Here is a 27,228-nt window from a genome sequence, read left to right on the forward strand (position 1 = left end):
TTTTTAAAATTGTTTAATGCATGTACTTTATTAGAATGATATTTTGAACACTGAGATAATGTGATTTCATTCTGCTCACAGTTACTCTAGTACACAGATTTAAAACAATGGTCAAAGCAGCAATTACATTAACTCACTGCAGGAGTCATTATACACTCAGGTAGTACTTCGGTAAATTACAAAACAAATGTACACAAGGGCACTTCAGTAGAAATTAATTCAGTTTGGGGACACATCAGGCTGCTAAATTCTGTACTAGAATCCAACAGCAAATGAGTCATTCTTGGAAGTGGAAGAACTCCATGATTTCACAGCCTAGAACACTAAGTATGACCACCAACACACCATTTCAACTATCTAACAACCAATGGGAGAGTCAATTGTTCTCATCCCAAATGCCAAAAGCAAAAGGCAGGCCATCACAAGTTGGCTTGTTCACCTTCTAAAGACATGACTTTATTTCTGCCTAAGTCATCTATATAAGCGAATCTAATAAATACAATAAAATGTAACCCAACAAAATTCTCAAGTCACTTTTTACAGACATGGGTATATGAGAACCATGGAGGTGCTAAAGAAAAATAGAAGCATTTTCTTATTATCATATTACCATGAAATTAAATTTATGTCTGTTCTAAGGAAAGAAACTAAATGTCCTGTTTGATATTGATGAGTAGGCCTACTCATTCTCTACCAAAATCCTAAAAAAAATAAAAATAAAATTTCACTTAAAAAATAATTTCCTAGCTGGGCACAGTGCTGTAATCCCAGCAATTTGGGAGGCCGAGGCAGGTGGATCACGAGGTCAAGAGATCGAGACCATCCTGGCCAATATGGTGAAACCCCGTCTCTACTAAAAATAAAAAAATTAGCTGGGCGTGGTGGCATGCACGAGTAGTCCCAGCTACTCCAGAGGCTGAGGCAGGAGAATCGCTTAAACCCAGGAGGCAGAGGTTGCAGTGAGCCGAGATCGCGCCACTGCACTCCAGCCTGGCGACAGAGCGAGACTCTGTCTCAAGAAAAAAAAAAATTCCATCTTGTAGATTATGTGCTAATAATTCTCTTTTAAGTGTTGGAACAGGGGAAAGTTCACATTATAGAGTACAAAGGATCAAAATGGATCCCTCCAAAATGGACATCCCCCCAGAAAAATGCTTAAAACTTTGAAACACTTAAGACATACAAAGATCTGGCCAGGTGCGGTGGCTCATGCCTGTAATCCCAGCACTTTGGGAGGCCGAGGTGGGTGGATCACTTGAGGTCAGGAGTTTGAGACCAGCCTGGCCAATATGGCAAAACCCCATCTCTACTAAAAATACAAAAAAATTAGCCGGGCACGGTGGCGGACGCCTGTAATTCCAGCTACTCGGGAGGCTGAGGCAGGAGAATGGCGTGAACCCAGGAGGCGGAGCTTGCAGTGAGCCGAGATCGTGCCACTGCACTCCAGTCTGGGTGACAGAGAGAGACTCCTTCTCAAAAAAAAAAAAAAGAAAAAAAATACAAAAATTAGCCAGGGGTGGTGGCACGCGCCTGTTGTCTCAGCTACTCAGGAGGCTGAGGCAGAAGAATCGTTTGAACCCGGGAGGCAGAGGTTGCAGGGAGTCGAGACCGCACCACTGTACTCCAGCCTGTGTGACAGAGTGAGACTCCATCTCAAAAAAAAAAAAAAAGAAATACAAAATCTGTAACAAATGAACAGCTGATGGAGAACAAGACAGCATTTACTTCTGAATCTATAAAGGTACTTAAGAACTTATACTTGTGGAAAATCACAATGACAATGAATATTTCACCAAATAGATGGTGGCAAATAGTTTGGCAACACATAATAGAAAGGTAATTTCTATACTACACATAAATGAAAGACAAACCCAACCACAATTGATGTTTTACTACATTAACGTAATTTACACTATACCTATACCCACATGGCAAATTCAGTTATAACTGAAAAACTAGAGCAGTCCCTTTTTTTTACTACGATTTGCATATTTTCCAGTATCCTAATACATGCATACTTATCTTTTATAGATTATAATAATCTACATTTAAAATTCCATTTTAATATTGTGGCATGAAAAATACAAACACCAGTACAGTATGTTTTATGCTTACTCAAAGTTAACTGGCTCAGAGTTTTAAAAGCTTTCCCGGATAAAGCAGAGTCAAGTCTACCCTATATCCCCATCCTATAAATTCCTCTTTGTCGAACCTGGCAATCTCAGTGAGCTATGATTGCACCACTGCACTTCAGCCTGGACAACAAAGTGAGACTCTGTAACTACAAAAAACAAAAACAGACAAACTTGGCTATCTACCTCAATCCATCAATCACCCTCATGCCTTTGAACTTGACAACATCACTCCTAATCTTAGTTTTTAAAGTAAAAGATAGGAATAGTAATGTAAAGCATTCAAAACAAAAATGAAACCTGCGTATTTGTTTATTTATTCATCTGAGATGGAGTTTTTGCTCTGCTGTCCAGGCTGGAGTGCAATGGCACGATCTCGACTCACTGCAACCTCCACCTCCCAGGTTCAAGCAATTCTCCTTCCTCAGCCTCCCCAGTAGCTGGGATTACAGGCACCCACCACCACGCCTGGCTAATTTTTGCATTTTTTGGTCAAGATGAGGTTTCACCATGTTGGCCAGGCTGGTCTCTAACTCTTGACCTCAGGTGATCCACCTGCCTTGGCCTCCCAAAGTGCTAGGATTACAGGCTTGAGCCACCGCGCCTGGCTGAAACCTGCATCTTCAGAATGTCATTTTTGTGCGTTAGTTTTCCTTTGCCTGTTGGTTTGGAAATTCTCCATGTTCCTAAAGGTAGCTTCCACATTTCTGTTCCAAGAACAGATTAGAAAAAGCAAGATGGTTTCCCGCTTTAGTTGCCTCCCTTTTGTTCCTCACCTCTCAGACAACAAACAGAATGTTAACAGTCTTTCCTGTGATGTTTTTCCTTCTTTCACCTAACTTCCCTTGAAAAAAAAATCAAAATATTTATTTAGCACTTTTTTCAAAGGGCAATTCCTGATTAATATAGGCAGAAAAACTCAAGATTTATCTTCTTCCATTTCCAAAAAGGTAAGAAGATGTAAATATTTATATTGGGCCCTCTCCCTCCTCATACATTTTTACCCAAAGCTTAAAGAAAAAAAAAAAGTCAACTCAAAACACAGTTGAAGGTATATACTACATCAACTTTTTCTTTTGTTTCTGCCACAGAATTCCATGTCATTCTTAAGATTCAGTATTTTTCTCACATCCTATTACTTTATATACAAATTGCCATATAGCAATTTTTAACCTATTTCCTCATCTGCTGATTATCACTGGGTCTCCACTATAAGAAAATTGCCCCTAGTTTGTCAAGAGTCCTTAAAAATAACATATCAATAATTTAAAACTGGTGAAAGAGCTATGCAAGATTGTTCCCTTTAATTTTATATTACTCCAAAATATACATATGTACAGATACTCACACATAAAACAAATTTACATAGTTTGCAGAAATAAACTACGGAAATAATTCCAAATACACATTTAGAAATTCACATTTTAACAGCAAACTTACATGCAGATAAAGAGAAGTATAGTTTTATACTTCCTAAGTTACATAGCAAGCTGAAATGGAGAATGTTTTAATGGTCATTTTAGATTTATTCTTTCTCCTAAGTCTTAGAAAATGAGCAAAAAGGAGACATAAAACTCAAGCTATGTCTATAGCAGTATCAGTCAATGTGGTATTATTTTTACTAACAAATTATTCAATTGCTTACTCTATACAAAAAGTGATATACACATACTATAATACTATATGCAAAACACAAAATAGCATTAGAGATAACAAATGAGAACTTCATACAAAATACTTGATTCCATCAGTATTTAACTTTTGACCGGAAGACTCAGCCTGTGCATTCTTTTCTGATATTAAGGAATAGTCACATTTTTACAGTATTCTTAACTACAGAAAAATAGAAATGAATGGAGGGGAGGGCTGATGAGACAGCTGAAATACACATTTATAAATATGTATACAATTTAGTAATGTCACATCATCTGAATTAATTTCTTTTCTTTCTTTTTTTTTTTTTTTTTTGAGATGGAGTTTTTCGCTCTTGCTGCCCAGGCTGGAGTGCAATGGCATGATCTCAGCTCACTGCAACCCCCGTCTCCTGGGTTCAAGTGATTCCTCCTTCCTCAGCCTCCCGAGTAGCTGGGATTACAGGTGTCTGCCACCACGCCCAGCCAATTTTTTTTTTTTTTTTTTTTTTTGGATTTTTACTAGAGACGGGGTTTCACCATGTTGGCCAGGCTGGTCTTGAATTCCTGACCTCAGATGATCTACCCACCTTGGCCTCCCAAAGTGCTGGGATTACAGGCATGAGCCACTGTGCCTGGCCAAATTAATTTCTTTTGCATGGTTGCTTTCACCAGTAAGTGGTCCAGAATACAAAATATGGTAACAGAGAACTGTTTTCATACTTATTCCTTGGTACAGTTATTAAAAATAAAAACTCGCATTTTAGGATTAGGGAAGTCTGGAAAAAAATTTTTTTAAACTTGGAGATCACATATTGAATAGCTGTCAAAATTCAAACTGACTAGTTTTGAAGAACTTCAAAAACGTGTTCAAATGAATAAAGAACAAAAATGATCAAAAGAAACCCACAGCTGCCTAAGAGTCTTAAAAATTATTAATGTGACACTCTCATCTCTCATCAAGTGTATCCAAACCACTTCTCATTTGCTCTTTCCATTTAAAGACTCACAGTAGCTTCACTACACATATATTTATATTGAACATGTGCAGCTGAACATAAATATGATGAGCATTTATGAAAAAACTACTACCTAAGTGGTTTACACTGACTTGTGCGCTGATCTAGTGAGTTAGGAGACCTTTTTGATCTTATCAGTTTCTTGACATGCTCAGTGAAAAGCTGTTGCACAGAAACTCTAAGTCCCAGCTGGTAATCAGGCCCATCGTCCACTGGAGGCAAAGCTTCTGCTGAATGAGAAGTTGATTTCAGAGTTCTTATATTTTCCCCAGGCACCAAAAGGCACTACTACTGCAGTACTGTTATCCTCAGTACCGTACTGTATTGCCTGCAAGGTTTGGCAGGAAGAAAGAGAAAAACATTGGAAATCACAGTCTATACAAAGAGAAATCAGCCTTTCCTTCCCTTGGAAATACCCTTCCCCTAGAAAGCCAAACTGGTCTTATGTGCAGTTACTAACCTACTTATTTCACAATGGTTTGTGATTTTCACCCTGTATTAATGCCCACAAGGATTATTAAATTGCACACGGAATAACAGATGACCCAAAACAACCATATTAACTATATTCTGCTGTAGCAATTTTGGCAACAGAAACACCAGTGGACAAAGGGGCATTGGTATGCAGCTCCTGAAAATGAAGATACCTGTAAAGCATTCAGCGTAGGGAGTAACACACGGTGAGGACTTGATAATTGTTAGCTCTTACCAGGAATTCAATTCCCTTTAGGGAAATTTACCCTAATGGAATAAAAACCTTGGAAATTGAAAGACAAAAAAACTAGCCATAATCGTAAGAGAAATACAAATGGCTAATAAGCCTATGCAAATAGCTAACTCCACCAACAAAGAAAAAAGATAAAAATTTCTACACTAAAATTTGATTTTTCCATCTATCGAATTGGTAAGAAAAAAAATATGGTAAGAATTTGGAAAAACAAACTGTAGAACATGCTAGTGTAAACTGGTATAGTATTTCTGGAGGATAATTTGGCAAACTTATTAAAAGCTCTAGAACATTGTGTATTCTTTCATCTAGAAATTTTATTTATTTATTGAGACAGGGTCTTATTCTGCCACCCAGGCTGGAGTGCAGTGGCACGATCTCGGCTCACTGCAGCCTTGACCTCCCAGACTCAGGTGATCTTCCTACCTTAGCCTTCCAAGTAGCTGACACCACAGGCATGTACCACCATGCCCAGCTAAGTAAAAAAAATTTTTTTTTGTACAGACTGGGTCTCGCCATGTTGCCCAAGCTGGTCTTGAACTCCTGGGCTCAGGCAATCTTCCCATCTCAGCCTCCCAAAGTGCTGGGATTACAGGTCTAAGCCACCAAACCTGGCCTAAAGATTTTATTTCTAAGGGCTCAAGCAATCCTCCCACCTCATCCTCCCTCATAGCTGGGACTATACATGCATGCCACCACACCTGGATACTATTCCTAAGAATGAAACCTATTTCCTGAAGGAAACAGATATGCACAAATAGACATCAGAATGTTTATTACAGGGCTTCCTCTATAGTATGGAAAAAATAAACATAAACTAAATTTCTTGACCAGAGGAACTGTTAAATGAATTATGTATAAGAATAAAATGGAACACTATGCATTCATTACAAATTTCATTACCTTTGTGAATTAGAATGCAAATATCTGCCAGACAGGCAGTTGAAATTAGGAAAGAAGTGTTCATCTATGAAATTGGGCCTATTTCCTCAATTTCATGAATACCCTGTTTAGCACGGGTGAAGGCAGTAACCAAATGAACAATTCATATATTATAATCATGTTTGCCCATCTAAGCAAATAATACTTTTAAAGTAAGGTCTATTATCTTAATTTGGGAAATGCAAAAATAGCTGCTGAATTAAAACATGCCTCTAATATTTTAAATAATACGAAGCATAGTTTATGTTTTCTTTACTGGATATTACCCAGCTTTCTTTTAATTTTAGTTCTGACTGACACACAACCTCATCCCTATGCCTTTTGGTATTTTGGTTTATCTTCTCCACACACCCATTCTGAATAACCAGAAGGTGACTATGCTATATCCTCAAATTGGATATTTGCTTGGAGCACTCTAGTTTAACGGTCAAGTGGTTGGACTTGGGAACCTAGTTGTCTGGGTTTGAAGTCCAGTTCTGCAATTTAATAGTTTTATGGCCTTCAGTGATTAACTCTGTAGCCTCTGTACCTGTTTTCCTCATCTGTGAAAAAGGACAATAATAGCTCCAACCTAATAGGGTTAATGTGATGATTACAATATATGTAATTGTACATACTGTACAATACATACGGTAATGAGCTAATACATATGAATATTGTCTGACACATAGCAAGTGAATATTAGTTTACTATTATAATTTACTATTGCTGTTACTATCATTTCAAGGTATATACAAAGCCAAAGAATAAACAAAGCACATTTCCTTGGCATATTAAAATTTTAACTTGGGGAAATAAAAATTTTATAATTGGAAATATTATGGAATCAAGCGTAAAATTCACTGCAACACTCAAAAGCTAAAACACAATGCCTGGACTGTCCTTTCCTTCCTTCTCCTTGGGACTTTTCAGGCAGAAGCTCTGGGTCACCTGTTCAGTCACCGCATGGGCTGCTTCGTTGGGATCATGGCACTGATTGACAAAGTCACAAATCTCTTGACTATTCACCATGAAGTTAATTCCATCTGTGGTGAGGACCAGGAAGCTGTCATCAGCATGATGTAACTGCAATCAGAACCAAATGCCTATGATTATAAGCTAGACTCTGCCTTAGCACAATCTCGCTAATTCAAAGATTTTATCTGTTTTGCTAAGCGGTCATCTGTGTAACGGCTTGTAAGCTGATATGGTTTGGCTGTGTCCCCACCCAAATCTCATATTGAATTATAGCTACCATAATTCCCATGTGTTGTGGGAGGGACCTGGTAGGAGGTAACTGAATCATGGCGGTGGGTCTTTCCCATGCCGTTTTCATAATAGTGAAGTCTCACAAGATCTGATGGTTTTATAAAGGGTAGTTCCCCTGAACATGCTCTCTTGCCTGCCACCATATAAGACATGACTTTGCTCCTGTTTCACCTTCCACCATGATTGTGTGGCCTCTCCAGCCATGTGGAACTGTGAGCCCATTAAACCCCTTTCCTTTATAAATTACCCAGTCTCAAGTATATCTTTATTAGCAGTGTGAGAACAGACCAATACATAGGCAAACAGTGAAAATGTAAAGCCTACCTGTTGGGCAAAAGTAGTAACATTTAGAATTAACCAACAAGGATAAAGCTAATATTTAGTTAGTAAAATATAAATAGTAGTTAAAAGTAAAGAGTAAAGAAGTTGCAATCCTCTGAAATCCCATCACCAGAGGTAATCACGCCTAACAATTTAGCAAACACCCTTCAAGATATCTTGATTTAATTCCATAATTTAACATCACAAAGGGAGAATCCAGATAGCCCAATGGTGAGAGGTAGCTCAATGTAATGGTTATGAGTGCTGTCTCTAAGGCCAGGCTTCTAGGATTTGAATCCTGCCTCTATTATCTGGCTGGGTGAGCAGAGGTGCATTGACCTCTGTATGCTTTAGATTTTCCTTGAAAAATGGGGATAGTAGTACTTATTTTGAACAGAGCCCAGCACATAGTAAACTCTGCCTAAGTATCTGTTAGATAAAATGAAGTGGGATATCTATAACACACGATGTGGGATATCTATAGACTTGAAACCCTTCATGCAATTAATTAACAAGTGTTTGCTGCCAGTTTTGGAAGCCTACACTATACTGTGCTAGGGACTATAGTGGCTCAGGAGTTTTAGAGAACTGTCAGCTCATGGACTGGGTGTGTTGGGGGGCAGTTCAGGACAATGAGGACACTGATTAGTAGCATGCAAAGAATGCCACAGAAGTAGAGGTGGGCGATTATTTGGCTTGGTGGAAAAGGGAAGTTGGGGCAGCTTCCAAGTGGAGGTGATGCTGGCTGATTGGGTGCAGGTGATGCTGATTGATTGGGTGCAGGTGATGCTGATTGGGTGCAGGTGATGCTGATTGACTGCGTGCAGGTGATGCTAGCTGATTGGGTGCAGGTGATGCTGGCTGACTGGGTGCAGGTGATGTTGGCTGACTGGGTGCAGGTGATGCTGATTGGGTGCAGGTGATGCTGGCTGACTGGATGCAGGTGATGCTGGCCGATTGGGTGCAGGTGATGCTGGATGACTGGGTGCAGGTGATGCTAGATGACTGGGTGCAGGCGATGTGGGCTGATTGGGTGCAGGTGATGCTGGCTGATTGGGTGCAGGTGATGCTGGCTGACTGTGTGCAGGTGATGCTGATTGGGTGCAGGTGGTGCTGGTTGACTGGGTGCAGCTGCTGCTGATTGGGTGCAGGTGATGCTGACTGGGTACAGGTGATGCTGGCTGATTGGGTGCAGGTGATGCTGGCTGACTGGATGCAGGTGATGCTGATTGGATGCAGGTGATGCTGATTGGGTGCAGGTGATGCTGGCTGATTGGGTGCAGGTGATGCTGGCTGATTGGGTGCAGATGATGCTGGCTGATTGGGTGCAAGTGATGCTGATTGATTGGGTGCAGGTGATGCTGGCTGATTGGGTGCAGGTGATGCTGGCTGATTGGGTGTGGGTGATGCTGGCTGATTGGGTGCAGGTGATGCTGGCTGACTGGGTGCAGGTGATGCTGATTGCTTGGGTGCAGGTGATGCTGGCTGATTGGATGCAGGTGATGCTGATTGTGTGCAGGTGATGCTGGATGACTGGGTGCAGGTGATGCTGCATGATTGAGTGCAGGTGATGCTGGCTGATTGGGTGCAGGTGAGGAAGAACAGCAGGACCATTTCACCAGGAGAATTCCATAGCTGGGGTGAAACAAAAACCTAACACTTCAAACTGAGGGAAGCCAAAATATTTCTCCCCGAAATATTGAGGATTGCTAAAGTCAAGTCACTGAAAAGGCAGGGGTACACTTCCTCAGCCTCTACTTGCCTGGTGGCAGGACATCAATCCTTCTTTACTGGAGACAGCACTTGTTTATCGGCCCAGAGAAGGAACCAGCAGGCACCAGAGAAATCTGGGAACAGGTTTTACTATCTCTCCACATTTTCCTGACTTTTAAAAGACTGAAACTGTTCTCTTCTTTATCTTGTCACTATGCAGGATCTATGGCTATTTAAATACAATTTAAGCAAAGCCCCTAAGCCACTGCCTTGAAAGAGAAATACTTTTAACTGAGGCCTTTCCCGTACAATGGGTTCAGCACGTGCAAATGTCTGCTTGTTTGTTTGTTGTTGTTGTAGTTAATCTGACTTTTATTTTCAAGGAAGTGTCTCAACTAAGAACCTAAAAAGGGGGAAAAAGAGAATTGTTTTGTCCTCTACAATAAATTAGGCCAGAATAGTAGCATCTTATTTTACCTGAAAAGTTTTTTTATCCTTCCATAAATTACTCCCTTTTAAAAATCATTTTGGCTTCAGTTAAGGCTTCCAAGAAAGGTGCAGCAGAGACAATCCTACATTCACTCTCTGCAGGTTTATCAAGTGTTTGCAGGTCCTTTCTTACCTTAATCCTCTTAGTTTCAGGTTCTGCTATGACACCACTGGTCTTAAGGTCCAAATCTCCAATACTTCTTGTCATTGCAAGCCTGCCATTTACGTGAGGCTGCCCCAAACTATTCCAAGCTACAAAACCACCACATTTCTTGATCCTGTTAAAAGTTAAATGACAATGGTGTGATATGTAGAAAACCCTTTGGGAGGCCAAGGAGGGCAGATCACGAGGTCAGGAGATCGAGACCATCCTGGCTAACACGGTGAAACCCCATCTCTACTAAAAAACAAAAAATTAGCCGAGCGTGTTGGCGGGCGCCTGTAGTCCCAGCTACTCAGGAGGCTGAGGCAGGAGAATGGTGTGAACCCGGGAGGTGGAGCTTGCAGTGAGCCAAGATTGTGCCACTGCACTCCAGCCTGGGCGACAGAGTGAGACTCTGTCTCAAAAAAACAAAAAGAAAACCAAGTCACTGTTAAACTTAACCATGACATCAGTTTAAAAACTATTATGAACTAAAAACATCATCTACATAGAATGATATGATGGATCAGTGGTGGTAGTACCTTTCTTTTTCATCTTTTCTTTCTGGAGTATGGTCAATGGTCAGCTTCATGGGTTTTCCTTTTCTACACAAAATAGCCCGGCTGTCCCCAACACTGGCTACAACCAGTTCAATACCATCTCGCAATAGGGCTACTGTTGCAGTAGTCCCAGAGGTCAGAAGAGTTGCTACAAGTATTATGAAAAAAAGAGTACAAGTTAGTGACAGTCAAATGATTGGATATGGAATTTTTATTACAAAATAAAACACAAGCATGATAAACTAATGCTGGAATATATCATTCTAATTTAACTAGAGCTAAGCAAATAAAATGCAAATGAACTATGTAAGTAACAGCATGCAGAGAAACAAGTATTTAATTCAGTAACAAGTCTCCATGCAAACGGAAAGGTTGCTAACCTTATTTGGCAAACACTGCATCACTATCTACAAATGGCCTCTATTCATATCAAGTAGAGCTGACTTGAACTTATAACAACACCTTCATGGATATCTGGTGTCCAGACTGAAAGTATTAAAATTTAATTAGGTTGGCTATGATGGTGGGATGACTTAGGTCTACTTGAGCCCATGGAGGCAAGCTGACTTTTCTATAGTCTATGGATTTAGAAGGTTTTCTCTTCCATTTTTCACTCCTATCCTGTGAACATATTATCAGTTAGTAGGCTAAGTGAGACATGCCAAGGGTATACCATTTGCATATTCTACCCCTGTATGCTTCTAAAACTGTTTTAATTTTATAAATGTTCACCAAAAAAATCCTAAAATGGTTACAGGCTCACATTCTTTTCTGTTTATCTTTGTCCTCCCTAGACGTGAAACAAAGTTACAACCGTCATTACAGGAGCAGAAAATCTGGGGGAGGGGAGGTGGAGAATGAAGTTCATTCTAGCTTCTCATAAACTTGGTGTAGTTAACACTCCTAACTCCAGAACGTTGTAATACAAAGAAGTAGTCTTCAAACGCAGGGCAGTACTGCCAGCTGCAACTCTTGGGGTCCTGTTTGGGCCCAGAGCATCCCACAAATCTGAATTTTCTCTAATAACAAATAAAATTCATTGTTACTGGGCTTGAGGTCACCGTTTCCTCCATCCAACTCAGACTGCATTTCTGCATCTTCCTTTGATTTCCTCTAACAGTGTCTGCCCTAAGTTCTTTACCACTTGTTAAAAATTGTTAATTTGCATTGAGCCTTGTCAAAAGTGAGAATATTGTGAAATTATGGGCTAAAAAATAAAACAAAGTGGAAGAAATCGGAAAAGATAACTTATTTAAAGCAGGTATTGCCTTTAGTAACACTGTTAACTCTTTACAACATTCCAAAGATGACTTTGATTTTAAAGGTAGATTTAGGAAAAACGAAGTGCTACTAATTTGACTGATTAAGACTCAATCTTTCCAAGTTTTTTTTTTCCCCAAAAAGATAATTTTGAAAACTTCATCAGTAATGCATTGGAAGGAGATATATACATAAATAGATTTTTCCAATCAGTATATTAAAATGCCTGCTTTAATCAGAAAAGTAAGATGGAAAAGCATGAACAAACGCTACTTAATCTTTTATAGTCATGCTGAACTTTCTTGAGAAATAACATTTATAGTTGCACTATCTTTCCATTTTTCTCTTGATTTTGGAACTGTCGTGCCAATGTAATATTTCTGCAATGTTGAAAGATATATTTGTCCACCATGTAACATAAATGTTTTAGCATAAGTATCAGTGATATTTATATTACAAATGTTAACTCGTAACTTTAAATTACCCAAACGACTATGAAACAGTGGAATCTTTACAGTTTGACTAACTATGATATTTCAAACGATTTAAAGAGCCAGATAAGGGAACACGGCATTTATTCAGATGCTACCTGTCCCGGGAATTTAATATTCCTTCCATTTGTTTAAACCATCTACAATAGTTTTCTTAAAAATGGTTTATTATTGGCCACAGTAAAAGAGTTAAAATTTCATAAGTAGAAGTTTAGTTATTTAGGCTTGTAATTTATGGCTCTGTCACCTAGGAATTTTAAGACTTTGAGTTTTTACCAACCCAACTTCACAGTTCCAAAATCCCAGGATTTATAGGAAAGGCTTCAAAACTAACTGTCAATTCTGATTTGCTAAGCATTTAAGAATGTAAATATTAAATCAGCATTCATTTTCATTTAACATTTAACATGGAAGTAAAAATTCTCACTTTTTGCCTAACAACAAAACTAGAAAACTAAGACATCTTTCAATAAGTTCTTAACACTCACTGGACAATTTCTACTGCAAGTCATCTCAACTAATGGGACAAAGAGATGTGGGAACCTTCCCGTAGTCCAGGATAGGAACCGCTGGACTCCTTCACCTGGGACAAAATTAAGCAGATCTCTCTTTCCACTGAAGCCCCGCATATACTGTCCACGGGCTCCAGGTCTAGAGCTGCTGACCAGGCACAGTTCTCTGCCACAAATAACACGCACAGAGGCAAATACGAATTTCACCCAGGAATTGTGCTCAAACATTACAAACCTGCAACACAGGGGAGAGCAGAGAAAGAGCTGCAAAATAAGGGAAGGGTTTTTTATTTTGGTGAAAATTTAACTAGCAAATTATATAATATTCCAGGAGATGCCAAATCAATTATTCCAAAACTCAGTTTGTTCCAGTTGATGGTATTTTGTAGTTGAGCCTATTTTTTCATCACAGGGTAACACTTCTTTCTTAATTTTGTGGTTTCTAAGGTTGAAAAAACTATATAAAAAAGTATCTGTACCAAGACACATAAATGGTGACACAGACCTACATTTAACACACTCACAAAAACACTCACGCATATACACATTCACTGAAATAATTGGTCTTAAACACAGTAAATCACTACCTTTACTGAGTTAGAAAAAATGCACTGTAAATTTGTTTGGTAGCAATATCAGAATTGTCTCAAGAATATAAAGGTAAATCTACAGTTACAGCATGGAAGAATTTGTATCTGACAAGCAGGATGTAAACTGCAGTATACCACCAAATTACTGGGACTTAAATATATATCAAGAAGGAATCAAAGCACCCGCTATACAAGATACATGGAGTAATGCATTTGTTAATGGTGCTTAATGCAGAGACTTAGTACCTATAAGGCATTTTTGAGTAGAATGATTAATTTAAATTCATTGCTTAAATAAAGGCTAGCGAGACTCATGTTTATAATTTTGTATAATTCACAAAATGGGTATTTCTGCAGCTCTCTCTTTCCCCCAGTGTTGCAGGCTGACACATCAAAAGAAAAATGATCAAGATTGTGAATGCCAACATAAAGAGCAAAAGCTATACTTTTCAAAGTATAATGACCCCTAGTAATTACTCAATTGTGTAAATAATACTATGTATAAACCAATACAGTTTCAATATTTATTAAAAATGTGTGTTCTAGACTCATGACTCATGAACACCAAAATCAAAGTAATGAGCTGAAGCAGTAGCAGCACGGTAAGAACATCTCATCAATGCTCTCTTTTTTTTTCTTTTGGCTGTCCCGGCATAGGGGATTCAAAAAGGCTGTGTTTACAGCCCTGGTTCTTTTGTAGTTTAATTCTTCCATAAAGAGGTCACAGGATATGAAGAACATAAAAGTTTCTGGTGAGACTCATAATGCCATCAATGTCCCCCACTCTGAATGTCTGAGCAAGGCTTCTCTTTTTGTTCCATTTGTCCCTTTCGGAGCTTTGTTGCTTTCAAAGTTTAAGCAATCTGGAAACACTCTGAAGAGCTTATAGGAAATATAGAATTATAACCTAATTTTCTACCATCTAGTTTGTTCTAAGTGGCTATCTCTTTATAAACAACGGACTGGTGGGATATCATCCGGATTTACCGGCTGCTTTTATTAATTGTAAAAGTAGACATTATTGGTATAAATTGAATAAAAAAATTAAAAGATGGTGATGAAATTTGCTACTGATAACTAAGGACAGGTTGTAAATGCATTAACAAAAAAGCAATAAAAATAGCTGACAATTTCTTAAGGGCAAGGGAATCTTGTTCTTGCCATTTCTTGATAAGTGGCATTTTGATTTTATTCTTTTCAAAATATCCCCAGCTACAACAGTAAATTATTTTATTTTATTCTACTCAAACAATAGGCTTTTATTATATTTTACAGATCAGTCATCCAGGACATGCTGTGTCTGTGGTTGGCATCGTCTCATTTCTGAAAGGACTGAATGCACATAAAAGTCTCTTGCCCATGCTGAACTTGCACATGCCGGGCAGAAAAGAGCTCTCACTAAGTGGAACTTGAGTGTGAACTTGCTCGGGCAACAGCAATGCCATTCAACAGTAAATATTTTAAATGTTAGTAAGATAATTTGAAGTTCTTTATGTAGCTGTAACAGCTTTGGAACTGAAGTTGAGAGGAGATAAGAATGTTTTAATTTCACTTAAGAAAGTTAATATGGTATCGATACAGGAGCTAGAAATAAATTATGTAGGCAGATAGTGAGGGTAAAGGAGTCCGTGGCAAGGCTTCCCTTTTAACAAAAAGCAGCCTCCAAACCATTTCTTTTCTAACAAAGAGCAACCTGAAAAATTGAGCTGCAAACATAAATAAGCAAGCTGGAAGCTTGCACAGGTGAATGCCAGCAGCTGTGCCAATAGAAAAGTACTACCTGGGCTGGGCACAATGGCTCACGCCTGTAATCCCAGCACTTTGGGAGGCCAAGGCAGACAGATCACCCAAGGTCGGGAGTTAGAGACCAGCCTGACCAACATGGCGAAACCCCGCCTCTACTAAAAATACAAAAATTAGGTAGGCATGGTGGCAGGCGCCTGTAATCCCAGGTACTCGGGAGGCTGAGGCAGGGGAATCACTTGAACCTGGGAGGTGGAGGTTGCAGTGAGCTGAAATTGCACCATTGCACTCTAGCCTGGGAGACTAGAGCAAAACTGTCTCAAAAAAAAAAAAAAAAGAAAAGAAAAGGGCTACCTGGGGCCAAGCATGTTCAATATGTTCCATCTTCCCTTTTCTTTGTCACCATGTGTAAAGAAATGGGCAACATGGCGCTGGCCAGGTAGAGAACCCATCTGCATAATAAAAGATTAGGGTGGGGGTGGCCAGATTCTTGAATGCTCTGCAAATTGCACACCTAGGCCTAATCAGTTTTTCGTGTGCTATGCGAATGGCACATCTGGTCCAACCAATCTTTCGTGCCCTATGTAAATCAGACACTGCCTCCTCAAGTTCATCCATAAAGCCTCCTGCACTTCACCATGGACTAGAAAGCTGTTTGGGACCCCTCTTTTTGCAGGAGAGAGCTTTTCTCTTTCTTTCACTTATTAAGTCTCCACTCTTAACCTCACTCCTTGTGTGTCCTCGTCCTTGATTTCCTTGGCATGAGACAATGAAACTCAAGTATTACGCCAGACGAGCAATGCTGCTTCAGTAGGACTGAGCGGCACGCCTCTCTTTTATACCTAAAATCTCACCATTAGTAATTCACTTCTATGGTTTAAGCCTTTTTCAGGTGTCTGCTAACTAAAATTCAAATCCACCCAGGAGTGACAGCTCATTAAAATGCAAACATTTTATAATAATTTGATTAAATCAGCTATATGATAATCAAAGAAAAAATTACAGTAACTTCAGTGAGAAAGAGTCAGCGTGGAGATCTCAGTTCAATCCAAATAATTATTGAGTACCTGCCAGGTTCTATGCAGGGTGCTGCACACTGGAGATTCAAAAATGAATAAGCCACAGTCCTTCACCTCACAGGAAGGGTTCAAGAAGAGGGGAAAGGGGTTAATACTAAAAGAGAAAAGATGAAAGAAACTGGAGAGAGTAAACTGCACTTACTACAAAATTTTGTTTCACTGGCACTGGTTCTATCTATATACATAGGCCGAAAAGAATATTATCCACTCTTATAATACTGATACTGCTTCAGTTCTTACTAAAAACTAAAGTTTTAAACTTAAATAATAACTTTGAAATTTAAAATGACATTTTAGAAAATCCATAAACTGAACAGTTACACAACATATGGCATTCTATCTTTAGTGGCTTTAATGTATTTGATAAAATAGGCCCTAAATATCAAAAGACAATTTTTGCCATCTTTGAAGGCTCTGACAACTTATTAAGAATAAAATTTTTAAATGTTCTCAAAACACTAATTTTTAAAAAACACAGACCGATAAGAATATATACAAAATAAGATTTTAATAACAAATAACAAATTTAATAACAAAATAAGATTTAATAACAATATTATAATAGACCTTTTCTTTTAGTACACACTAAGAGCATCATCTTGTCTTGCTCCATTATACTTTCAAACAAATTACCATTATATGAAAAATACATTTTAAAATATCTTAAGAATGTTCTGGGATCATTACTTCAAAGTATATGATAGAGGAATTAAATTAAATAATGCATTTTAATTTCTTTATTACAAATGAATTAATTTTAGTAAGAATAAAAAATATGGAACTCTTCATGCATTTGTGTGCCATCCTTGCACAAGGACCATGCTGATCTCTGTATCATTCCAATTTTAGTGTATGTGCTGCTGAAGTAAGCATATGAATTACATTTTTGTGATTAATTTCTTTATACAACTGTTTAATGCTTTTGTGACAAAGGTGTCTTTAGAAAGTTTCTTTTAAGATAGGCAAGTTAATTAAATTCTTTAAGTTCAAAATTCTGTTGAGTTATACTTCATTCAATAATAAAAGAAGTCCTGTCATATTTTACATCAAGTCAATCACCGATTGGTTTAAGCATCTACATTGACTAAATACTTTTAAAAGAGGCTGATGGCATTGAGAAGGTCAATGTTTTTGGTTGGTGGTCACATGCCTGGGATAAATTTGGACATTCTCATCCAAAAACCTTGCCCAGTAAGCTGCAGCTATTTACAGAACAGCTGGGGCACACCACCGGCACTAGAGTCAACAAATATCGTAGTGTGAGACATAGCCAGATGCACAGCCAACTCAGTTATTATGAAATAAGAGCATACCAAAATTCAGGAAGTAATAAAAATAAAACCATAAGAAAATATTTCATTTCCTCTTTTCCTTCATGTGTTTTAACTATTTGGAACAAGAGCTAAGTCTTATGCATAAAGTTTACCTCTTTCAACTTCTGTCTTCTTAAAGGTAAGGGTCCAGTTGAAAGGAAAAAGAAAAATTCCAAAGGAATGAAAGAAAAGAAAATGGGCCTAAATGATCTACAAACTGGAAAACATATCCCTGAAGAGAGTGGACTGTAATGCTTTCCTGAGGAGTGTGATAGTAAGGTTCTCAAAAAAAGCTCAGGAAAACATCTCAAGATGGTAAATAGAGCCATCCCAGAGTTACCTTCTCCTCTCCTCATGAGAGAAGAGAGAGAATGCTGGTGGTCAGGAAAATCCCAGCCCTAACTCTGAACTGACCTTTACCACTCTAATCTTCAGTTCCTTCACTGTGAAATGCAAACAATCTCTATCCTTATGTATTCCAACTGAAGACTGTGCAAATGACATTTCTGTGGTGCACTTGGTTTCTTTCTTTTTTTTAAGAAAAGGATGAACCAAATACAGATCAAGATTATTGCATGATTCATTTTCAAATCATTTACAAGGTTACATGCACACATTCATTTGGCTGGTACAGAAATTTTCAGGGTTAACTTTAACAGCAAAAGATTTGGGACTAGCTAACTAGAAAACGTTTGCTGAATTTTCGTGAAATGGTTTTGATAAATTTAGTCAAAACCAGAAACATTTCACTTTCAAAATTTAAGGACATACAGTACACAAAATTTTAAATTCAGCTAGCATGCCCTTATGCTGAAAATGTCACTAGTTACCAGAGAAAAGCTGCAAGATTGAGCTTTTTAAGAAGTGACAGAAAAATATTTTCCTTCTAGTTATACAAATTAGTGCATATTAACCATTGTCTTTTTCTATTTAGGACCTATTTGCAATTTTTTTCTTGTTGGACAATGACTGTCCTCGCTAGATGTGATTACCCTGTAGTGTATTTCAGCACTTGGTCACCAGATCCATCTAAAAAAAAACCAAAAACCCAAAACAAAACTCATAGTATGGACATTTTGTCCATAAAATGAGCAAACAGATTAAACATTTTTAAAATCTTTTAAAAACTAAAGTACAACATCAGAACTGTTTCGGGGCTTCTCTTTCTGAAAAATTCTCCAATATATTTCATTTAAAAGTGAGGTATTAACATTAATTGGAGTTCCCAACAGCATTTAATGTGATTCTTCATATAAACTCATTTCTACATAAATCCTTACAAACAATTGTCCATTAAAATCCCCTCCCCCAAAAGGACTTAAATTGTTTCCTTTTTACTCCTCCCCCACCCCATGTACTCCCTAGGACCCAAGGAATGTGATAGTTTTACATACCATCAGCAGACAGGCGGGCATGACTCGAAAAGGCTTTATCTATTTCTAGAAAAGCCAAGGTCAACAGAGTTTCCAAGTTCTTCTCCTTAGGAAGCAAATCCCTTTGTGGGGAGGAAAAAAAGAGCCTTAAACAATCATTTTACAATAGGTTTTTCTCCTCACTGTTACTCTAGCTAGCAGTCATTCCACACAATGGGCCTCAGGATTTTCCTGTCAAATGCTGAAGACTTACTGGCTAAGGAATACCTATTGAGAATCCACTAAGTATCAGGCACTGTGATAAGCTTTTAAGGGCACAACAATGAAAGTCCAAGTCCTTGTCCTTGAAGAATTGATCCTCACTACCACAACCCTGAGAGGTCGAGAGTTCCTTCCTATTGTGAGTTCTTTCGTGGAATGCGGTATACACAGGAAGTCAAGAAATGGTCACTGGGAAGTCAAAAATAGTCACATGGTCGTAACTCCATCACATGTTCTCCCTCTTTCAATTTTAGCAGTAATGTGATCCTCAAAAATGCATTAATACTAGTTGAAGTAAATAAACGGAAGAGCTCCAAAATGCCCGCATTAAATGCATTTTTCCACACTAATGCCAATCATCCAAAGCTATTTTCAACAAGTCAGGTATTCAAAGCTATTCACACCACTTGAAAGAGTAATTACCATTTACTGAAGCACTTATCTGTCCTACACTGATGGGAGTAAATGCTTCTCATAGGTTATCTCATGTACATTATGCCACTTCACTTAAAATGATCACAAATTAAGTGCTATAGATTTTGGTTAATGCTTTCCCCAGGGGAGTTGTTAAAACATGCATTTCTGAAATTGTGATAACCGTAAGTAATAAATGGCACACTTAAACTACTGCTCATTCGTGAAGCAGCAGCATGCAACCACTCAAGTAACTATGTTTACCCTGGAAGCCTCAGCCAAAGGGTGAAAGTTTAAGTAGGAAGTATAGGAACTGCAAAGTCAGGAGTGAAAGTCATTGTACATACATAATACATTTCTCCATGTGGGTATGACAGAAATCAGCTGCTGCAGGTCCACCGTGTCCATCATACACTGCAAAGTACAGGACCTCATCTGTCAGCTGAGCGAAGTCAAACCGATCTTCATTCTCTTTCCGTTTGCCAATCTGTGAGGCGCACCCCACATTTTCCAAGCTGATTTTGGGAATTGGCTTGCCATACTTAATGCTGGGTGGCAGCAGAATTGGCTCATCAATGCGGTTATCCCAGATCCCAAAATTGTCCCAAGTAGCTGGACTCCCACTACCATCTGGGTCAAACCGAGAACACCTAGGCTCTGAAGTGGAGCTGTGGCACGTGGGTGTCACCCGCCTGTCGTCCTGCAGCAGGCGGGAGCTTAGCAGCACTCTCCTTCTCACCTGGTTCCCACCACTTCTGACCAAAGTAATTAAGGCAGCTGTTGACATAACTCAGCTCCAAAGGACTCAGTGATGAGGGAAAGGTCAATGGAACAATAATGGAATGTCTTCAAGAAAAATGATGCAAGTCACAGGGGACAGAGGGAGAGAGGGGCAGAGGAGGAGAGGGAGAGAGACAGAGAGAGAGAGACCATCAGAAATTTTGAATATAACTGATATGTCATCAAATATTACCAAAAACGAAGCTCATAAAGGATTTGACAGAAAATACATATATTTATGTTATATATTGGGTAGGCATCCAATAGCCTACTTCTAAGAACAGTGGATCAAAAATGAATCGATTTTCCTACCGCATTCACAGCATTTAAATTCTATAAAAATTTAACAGTGTGCACATACACAGAACATGTATCTCTTAAACTTGAACCTGCAATCACTTGTTAAAATGCACGTTCTGACCCAGTGGCTATGGGGTGGAGTCACTCTGCATTTCTAACCAACACCCTGGTGATACAGAAGCTGCTGGTCCCCAAGTTACACTTCTAGTAGCAAGAACACAGAATATAGGTATAAATAAATATACTTCCCTTCATTAACTCTATTGCTTTAAAGAAAAGGTAGGGATAAATATTAACAATAGCAACAAAGTCTCTTCAGGAAAAAATAACAGGCTAATAGAATACTTAAAATAGTTCTGTTTCCAAAGAACGACCAAGTTTTAACAAAAACATAATCTAGGATAAATCTAAGTTTTATTTTAACATTTCTTAACCTACTAAGCTTTACATACTATATTACTATGGTAAATATAAATTGGTGTGCAAACACCCCAGAGGCACAAAGATAAGCCAGTTTTGATGCTCCCCATCCTAGTAGACTCTCTCACTAGGAGGGTGTGTGGGTATGATCTCAGGAACCTGGCAGCACTGCATTTGTGACAAGCAGCCCTGATTTCTGAACGAGTGATCTATGTATTTACATTCACAGCTGCAGCTCTCCTTTCCCCAACCCTAACAACCCAACGACACTTGAGACTACACTTCTTTGAAACGATTACTTTACACCCCCATTTCTGGACTCCACCCTGAAACTCAATCCTAAAACCTCTCTTGGCATTACAGGGTGTTACCCAGGGGAACTCCTACCCCACTGCAGGTAGAGCTGTTTCTGGGAATTTTCCACACAAATAAAAAATTTGTCTCCATAGGATTTTGTTCTATTACTTTATTCTTTTAAAATCAACTTGAAAAGATGGCAGAATACTAAGGTTTGATGATGTTGGTGGATGGTCTACAGATAGCATATTATTCTCAATCGTATGTTTAAATTATTTCACAATAAAAAATGAACTTGAAAAAATGTATCTTTCCAAAAGGTATAAACATACACAAATGAAACCCAGCTTGAGTGCGGTTATGAGAAAATGCACTACAGATTTCAAACAATTACTTTCAAGTGAATTTTTGGAAATCAGTCTAGCTATGTATAGGGAAGGCCATTACTTCTTTCGGTGGGTAAAACAGTCAAAAGAAAGAATGAGCTTCCAAAGAACATCCTTAGGTGTTTATTTGTTTTAATTTCTTGTAGAGATGGGTTCTCACTTTGTTGCCCAGTCTGCTCTTGAACTCCTGGCTTCAAGTGATCCTCCCACCTCAGCCTCCCAAAGTATTGGAATTACAGGCATGCGCCACAGAGACTGGCCTCAATCTTTAGATATTTAAGCAATTAAAAAAAATATGAGCTCTGCCGTCACAGAATTTAGAATAAAGATGGCCACCAAAACAAGTAATGTATCATCAAAGACTTAGGAAGTCATCCCTTCTTGGCCTTTTGGCCAAGATCCTGCATAGAAGGCTGAAATTCATTTCTTTGTAAGACAACATTGTTGGGGGGTTGGAGAGTGGCAGAGACACAGCATCTCTGGTTATCAAAGAGAATTAACATGGCCGGACCCGGTGGCTCACACCTGTAATCCCAGCACTTTGAGAGGCCGAGGTAGGCAAATCACTTGAGGCCAAGAGTTGGAGACCAGTGGGCAACTTTGCAAAACCCTGTCTCCACTAAAAATACAAAAATTAGTCAGGCGTGGTTCCGCATGCCTGTAGTTCCAGCTACTAAGGGGGCTGAGGTGGGAGGACTGCTTGAGCCCAGGAGTTTGAGACTACCCTGGTGAAACCCTGTCTCTACAAAAAGTACAAAAATGAGGTGGACAGATTGCTTGAGCCTGGGAGGCAGAGGTTGCAGTGAGCTAAGATCACACCACTGCACTCCAGCCTGAGCAATGGAGCAAGACACTGTCTATTTAAAAAAAGAGAGAGAGAGCGAGAGAGAGAAATAACACATTCCATTGCAAGAGATGTTTGTTCTTTTGCTTCTAATTGAGAGTTAGATTTTATTCAGCAACAATTATGGATTCAAGCCAGCAATGGTGTGTTAAAAAAAATTTTTAAAACCAATTATGTTAATTATAGGTGATGAATTGAGACTTCAAACTACAATACAATCTACCAGGTAATGGAAGTACTAATTATTTGGAGATAATTCCCACAGCAGCTTTATATCATATAGAAAAAAAAAAGAACTTTAAAGAAATACAATTATTAGAAAATATTTGTATTTGAAGAGTTAACTTGAGATTAGCAAAATACTATTCTTTTGGCTTCGGTCTGAAAGTATATATGCCATATTCGGCCTTGAGCTACTTTGCAGTCATGCACCTACTTTAAACCAGAGTTCTGGAATTACAAATAAATAAATATTAAAGTTTTTCTGCAGCTCTTCTGGTATATTCTTGCCGTTTTATCTCCTCTTTATCCTCCCCCCAATTTTTTTTTAAAATAATAAAATAGAACTGCATTCTCACACAGAACAAATATCCACTGGAAACATTTTTAAGAAATGAGATAAAATGCAAATTGAGCAGTTTCTGTAAGGCTAAAAACCTGCGTATTTTAAAATCAATCATCAACCTGGCATCCTTCCTCGTGTATTGTTTCTATAATCATCTCAGAAAGCAGGCAGTCATAGGAAAACACCTACTTTAAGGCATATTATTGGCAGAGATGAAATGTGACCCAGATATATAGCTAGTTTATAAAAAACAAACAAACAAAAAAACAGGTCGGCATCGCTTAGGTAAACAAGAGATGTTACGAACTGGCTCCATGTCCTTTTCCATCTGCAATGTAACTAAACATATCAATCCCCTCCATATTCCCTAAGAAACAATTCAAAGGCAGCTGGAGTTCCCAAAGTAAATAACAACTTTGAATTAAACCTGCACATTAAGAAAAGTTTCCTCCTCCAGAGCTCCACAATTGGGATCTGCCATCATAGACCCCACAGCTCTGCCGATGCCCATGGGAATGACTATGCTTTGACCAGCAAGGCAAGGGGAGTAGAACTTGTGATGTGAAAAACAAAAACCTTAAGAAAAAAAAAAAGCAATCAGTGTTCTCTACAACAAAAAGAGTGGAGAACAAATTAGCAAACACCTAAGGATTGTCTTTTGTCAGTTCAGCAATTAAAAATTGGGATGAGTTCATTATTCCACAAACTAAGAGAGAGAAGGAATCTTTTTAAGCAGGGGAGATTTAGGTCAATTTTTTGATCGGAAAACATGGCTAGTTTATTTTTATAAACCATTTTACCATTATATTCAATCTTTGGAAGTCAAGTCATCCAAAAGGAAAGCACTTTCTCTGGCAGGAAGGTGCACTGGATTTGAGTTAAACTGTTCTTGTATGTTAAAAGCAGGTCAAAAGGGCAGTTTAAGCACATGCCAAAATTATTCAGGAGTTCCAAAGTTCTGAAACCTGCTTAGATTTTATCCCTCTAGAAGAAATATTTTAAGGAAGCATTCCTATCTGCCCATTATGAAGTGGCATTTAGGTATCTACAACTTCCACAATGAGAACACAGCCCTTTTAAATATTCTTAAACCAAATATTTACCTATCGACCTTTTTAGAAAATCAATTAAGGCATCCCAGTAAATTCAAATAGTATGGAAATTTCCAGAATGTATTTCAGCTAATTGGGACCCCAATACCTTCTTTATCAATACCTTGCTAGGAGGAAGGGAAAGAAAATTTACTGCTTTACCTGAGGGGAAAAAAGAAAACAACAATAAAAACTCCAAAGGACTCCCCTTAGGTTTAATGTGAATATGTCTATGTTCAGATGTGTGACTGGAAAAAAGTGTGAAATGTGAGCAGTGAAAAGTACTCAGTATTCTATTCCCATAGATATCTTTTAAGACACGTTAGTAAATATGCATACAAGCCACAAACTATATCCCAAACCTGTAACTTTATAATGCCTTTAAGAACTTTCCTTCACAGTCTAGTATGTCACCAGCCACTCTCCTCTCTTCTTTCCTCGTCTCTAAGGATTGCAGTCAAGGAATTTGCCTGGGTGATCAGTAGTAATGACTAAGGTTGCAAGAAAAAATCATTAGCGAGAACTCACTACTCAAATATTGTAACTAAGGTATTTTATCAGACACACACACACGCACGTGCTGCTCTTCTTCCTGCCACAGCTGCCTAACCAGAACACCACAAACCATGGCTGTTTTTCTTTTTCTTTCTGAGACAGGGTCTTGCTCTGTCGCTCAGGCTGGAGTGCAGTGGTGCGATCTCGGCTCACTGCAGCCTCGACCACCCAGGCTCAAGAGATCCTCCCACCTCAGCCTCCGGGGTTGGGACCACAGGCACATGCCACCACGCCCGGGTAATTTTTGTATGTTTTGTAGAGCCGAGGTTTCGCTGTGTTGCCCAGGCTGGTCTCGAACTCCTGGGCTCAAGCCCGCTTTGGCCTTCCAAAGTGCTGTGATCACAGGCGTGAGCCATTGCTACCGGTCTCATTGCTCTTTTTCATCGTCATTGTAATCTGTCACTTTAGTCGCTCATTCTGAAACCGAAGGACAGCCTCATTCCTCCGCCCTGACGGAAAGAACCGATGAGGCCTTGCTGCACGTTAACAGTGGGAGGCTCAGAAAAGCCCGTGGAGCTTTTGAGACTGCAAATTCCCTGGCTATTTCCACCTGGAGCCTCTGTCACATCCGGTGAATTCTCTCATGTACAGAAAGCGGCTGCTGAAAAAGACATCACCAGCTACAATGCCTTGAGTACTACAGCGCTCCCTGCGCAAAGTAAAACCCAAGTCTTCGGATCAAAACCAGCCGGGGCTGTGCATCCTTCTCGATGCCGGACCTCCTGAAATGCTCACCTGGGTACAGCTCAGGATCCTGGCCTCGGCTCGCTGGCCCTGACAGGCGGGTGGCCAGGGTGACACACGGTGGGAAGAACACACGCCCGCCTGCCTGCGAAGCCTCGCAAATAGCTGGGCTCCCTCGGCACCTTCTGCCGCCAGGCCTCCGCCTCCCAACCTCCCTCTGGGCGTACCGAGCCCGTTGTCGCCACGTTTCCCTCGCCCGGGAGGCAACGCGGCACCCACCCTGCAGCATCCTCGCTTCCGGGGCCTCGGGCAAGGGTCTCCAGTCCACCCACCCTGCCCGCCTCGCGCCGCGCCGGCCCTCCAGCCTGCGGCCACATTCAAGGCCGAGCGCAGTCTGGGCTGGAAACCCGCCGCCCGGGGCGCAGGCAGCCCAGCTGGGCCCCGCCCCACCCCGACGAGCTGCTCACGACCTCCAAAGGGAAGAAAGCGGCGCTCTGAGAACTCCGAGAGGCCGCCGGCCAAGCGCCGACTCGGGGGGCGGGGGAACGGAAACCGACGTCTCCCCTTCGCCCTCCCGGGAAACCCTTCTCCGTTTACTCTCCATTCCGCGACCGCCAATGAAGAACAGCATACATGGTTAGCAGAAATAAATGAATTGCACTCTCTAGGCTCTTACCTCTGGATGGCTACGTCCCTGAAAAATGTTTTCATTAGCTAACGGAGGACGGGGGAGGAGCTTTCTTGGTCGGTAAATAAGAGTGCCTTCTCCGTCGTCTCGGATCTCCGAAGCAAGCAGTCAAAGCGGCCACTGCCTTGCCTGCTGGAAATTCTCGAAAATTTTTCTCCCGCAGTTGACCAGATGGAGAGGGAGAAGTCTGTTCCCGCTGACTGACAGCAGATCCGGCCAGTCGGCACTCGGCGAGACGGCTGGCCGGCCGCCCGGGCCCTCGATCGCAGCCAGTCACAGATGCCGATGGGAACGAGCCTCCCCGCGGCTGCTATTTGACTTCGCAGGCTTCCAGCTGCGCGGCGGAGCGACGTCACCCTGTGCCAGTGGTGGCTCGCGGCGGCGCCCCGCCCTCCCGAGGTTAGCGCCCCAGCCAAAGAGGGGGCGCGCTTGCGCGGTGGGTGGGGCCGCGAGACTTGGTACCTAGCCAGCGGGCGGAGCGCGGAGGGGGTTTCGCTTCGGGCTAAGGGACTGTGGTTGTGACAGCCAGGAAACCGAGAACGGAATGCCAATACTGCTTAGGCTTAGAATTTGAAAGGCATCTGATTTCACTGCCATGTCTTTGAAAAGCAGTGCACAGTGCAGTCTTCTTCGTGGCTGAACAGGTATCTTGTGATCT

At 40.1% G+C, this 27,228-nt stretch overlaps 1 protein-coding gene and 1 non-coding gene across 3 annotated transcripts; both read right to left on the bottom strand.

Annotated features, from left to right (window-relative positions):
* Positions 1-27,228, bottom strand: PPM1K (protein phosphatase, Mg2+/Mn2+ dependent 1K). 2 transcript variants are annotated; one of them, XM_003811277.5, is made up of 7 exons: positions 26,559-27,228; positions 20,308-20,806; positions 19,307-19,407; positions 10,907-11,072; positions 10,356-10,500; positions 7,382-7,516; positions 1-5,110 (listed from the first exon to the last, which is right to left on the bottom strand). In XM_003811277.5, the coding sequence occupies exons 2-7, from the start codon at positions 20,745-20,747 to the stop codon at positions 4,979-4,981; spliced, it is 1,119 nt and encodes a 372-aa protein (XP_003811325.1). In that variant the 5' UTR covers positions 20,748-20,806; positions 26,559-27,228; the 3' UTR covers positions 1-4,978. The 2 variants fall into 2 exon arrangements, with proteins under 2 accessions (XP_003811325.1, XP_008961904.1); XM_008963656.6 differs by lacking the exon at positions 26,559-27,228 and adding an exon at positions 25,934-26,475.
* Positions 17,369-17,472, bottom strand: LOC112439655 (U6 spliceosomal RNA). The gene has a single exon (XR_003027910.3). It is a non-coding gene; the product is annotated as a U6 spliceosomal RNA (small nuclear RNA).

The sequence above is a fragment of the Pan paniscus genome, chromosome 3, assembly GCF_029289425.2.
Source record: "Pan paniscus chromosome 3, NHGRI_mPanPan1-v2.0_pri, whole genome shotgun sequence".
In the NCBI taxonomy this organism is placed as follows: domain Eukaryota; kingdom Metazoa; phylum Chordata; class Mammalia; order Primates; family Hominidae; genus Pan; species Pan paniscus.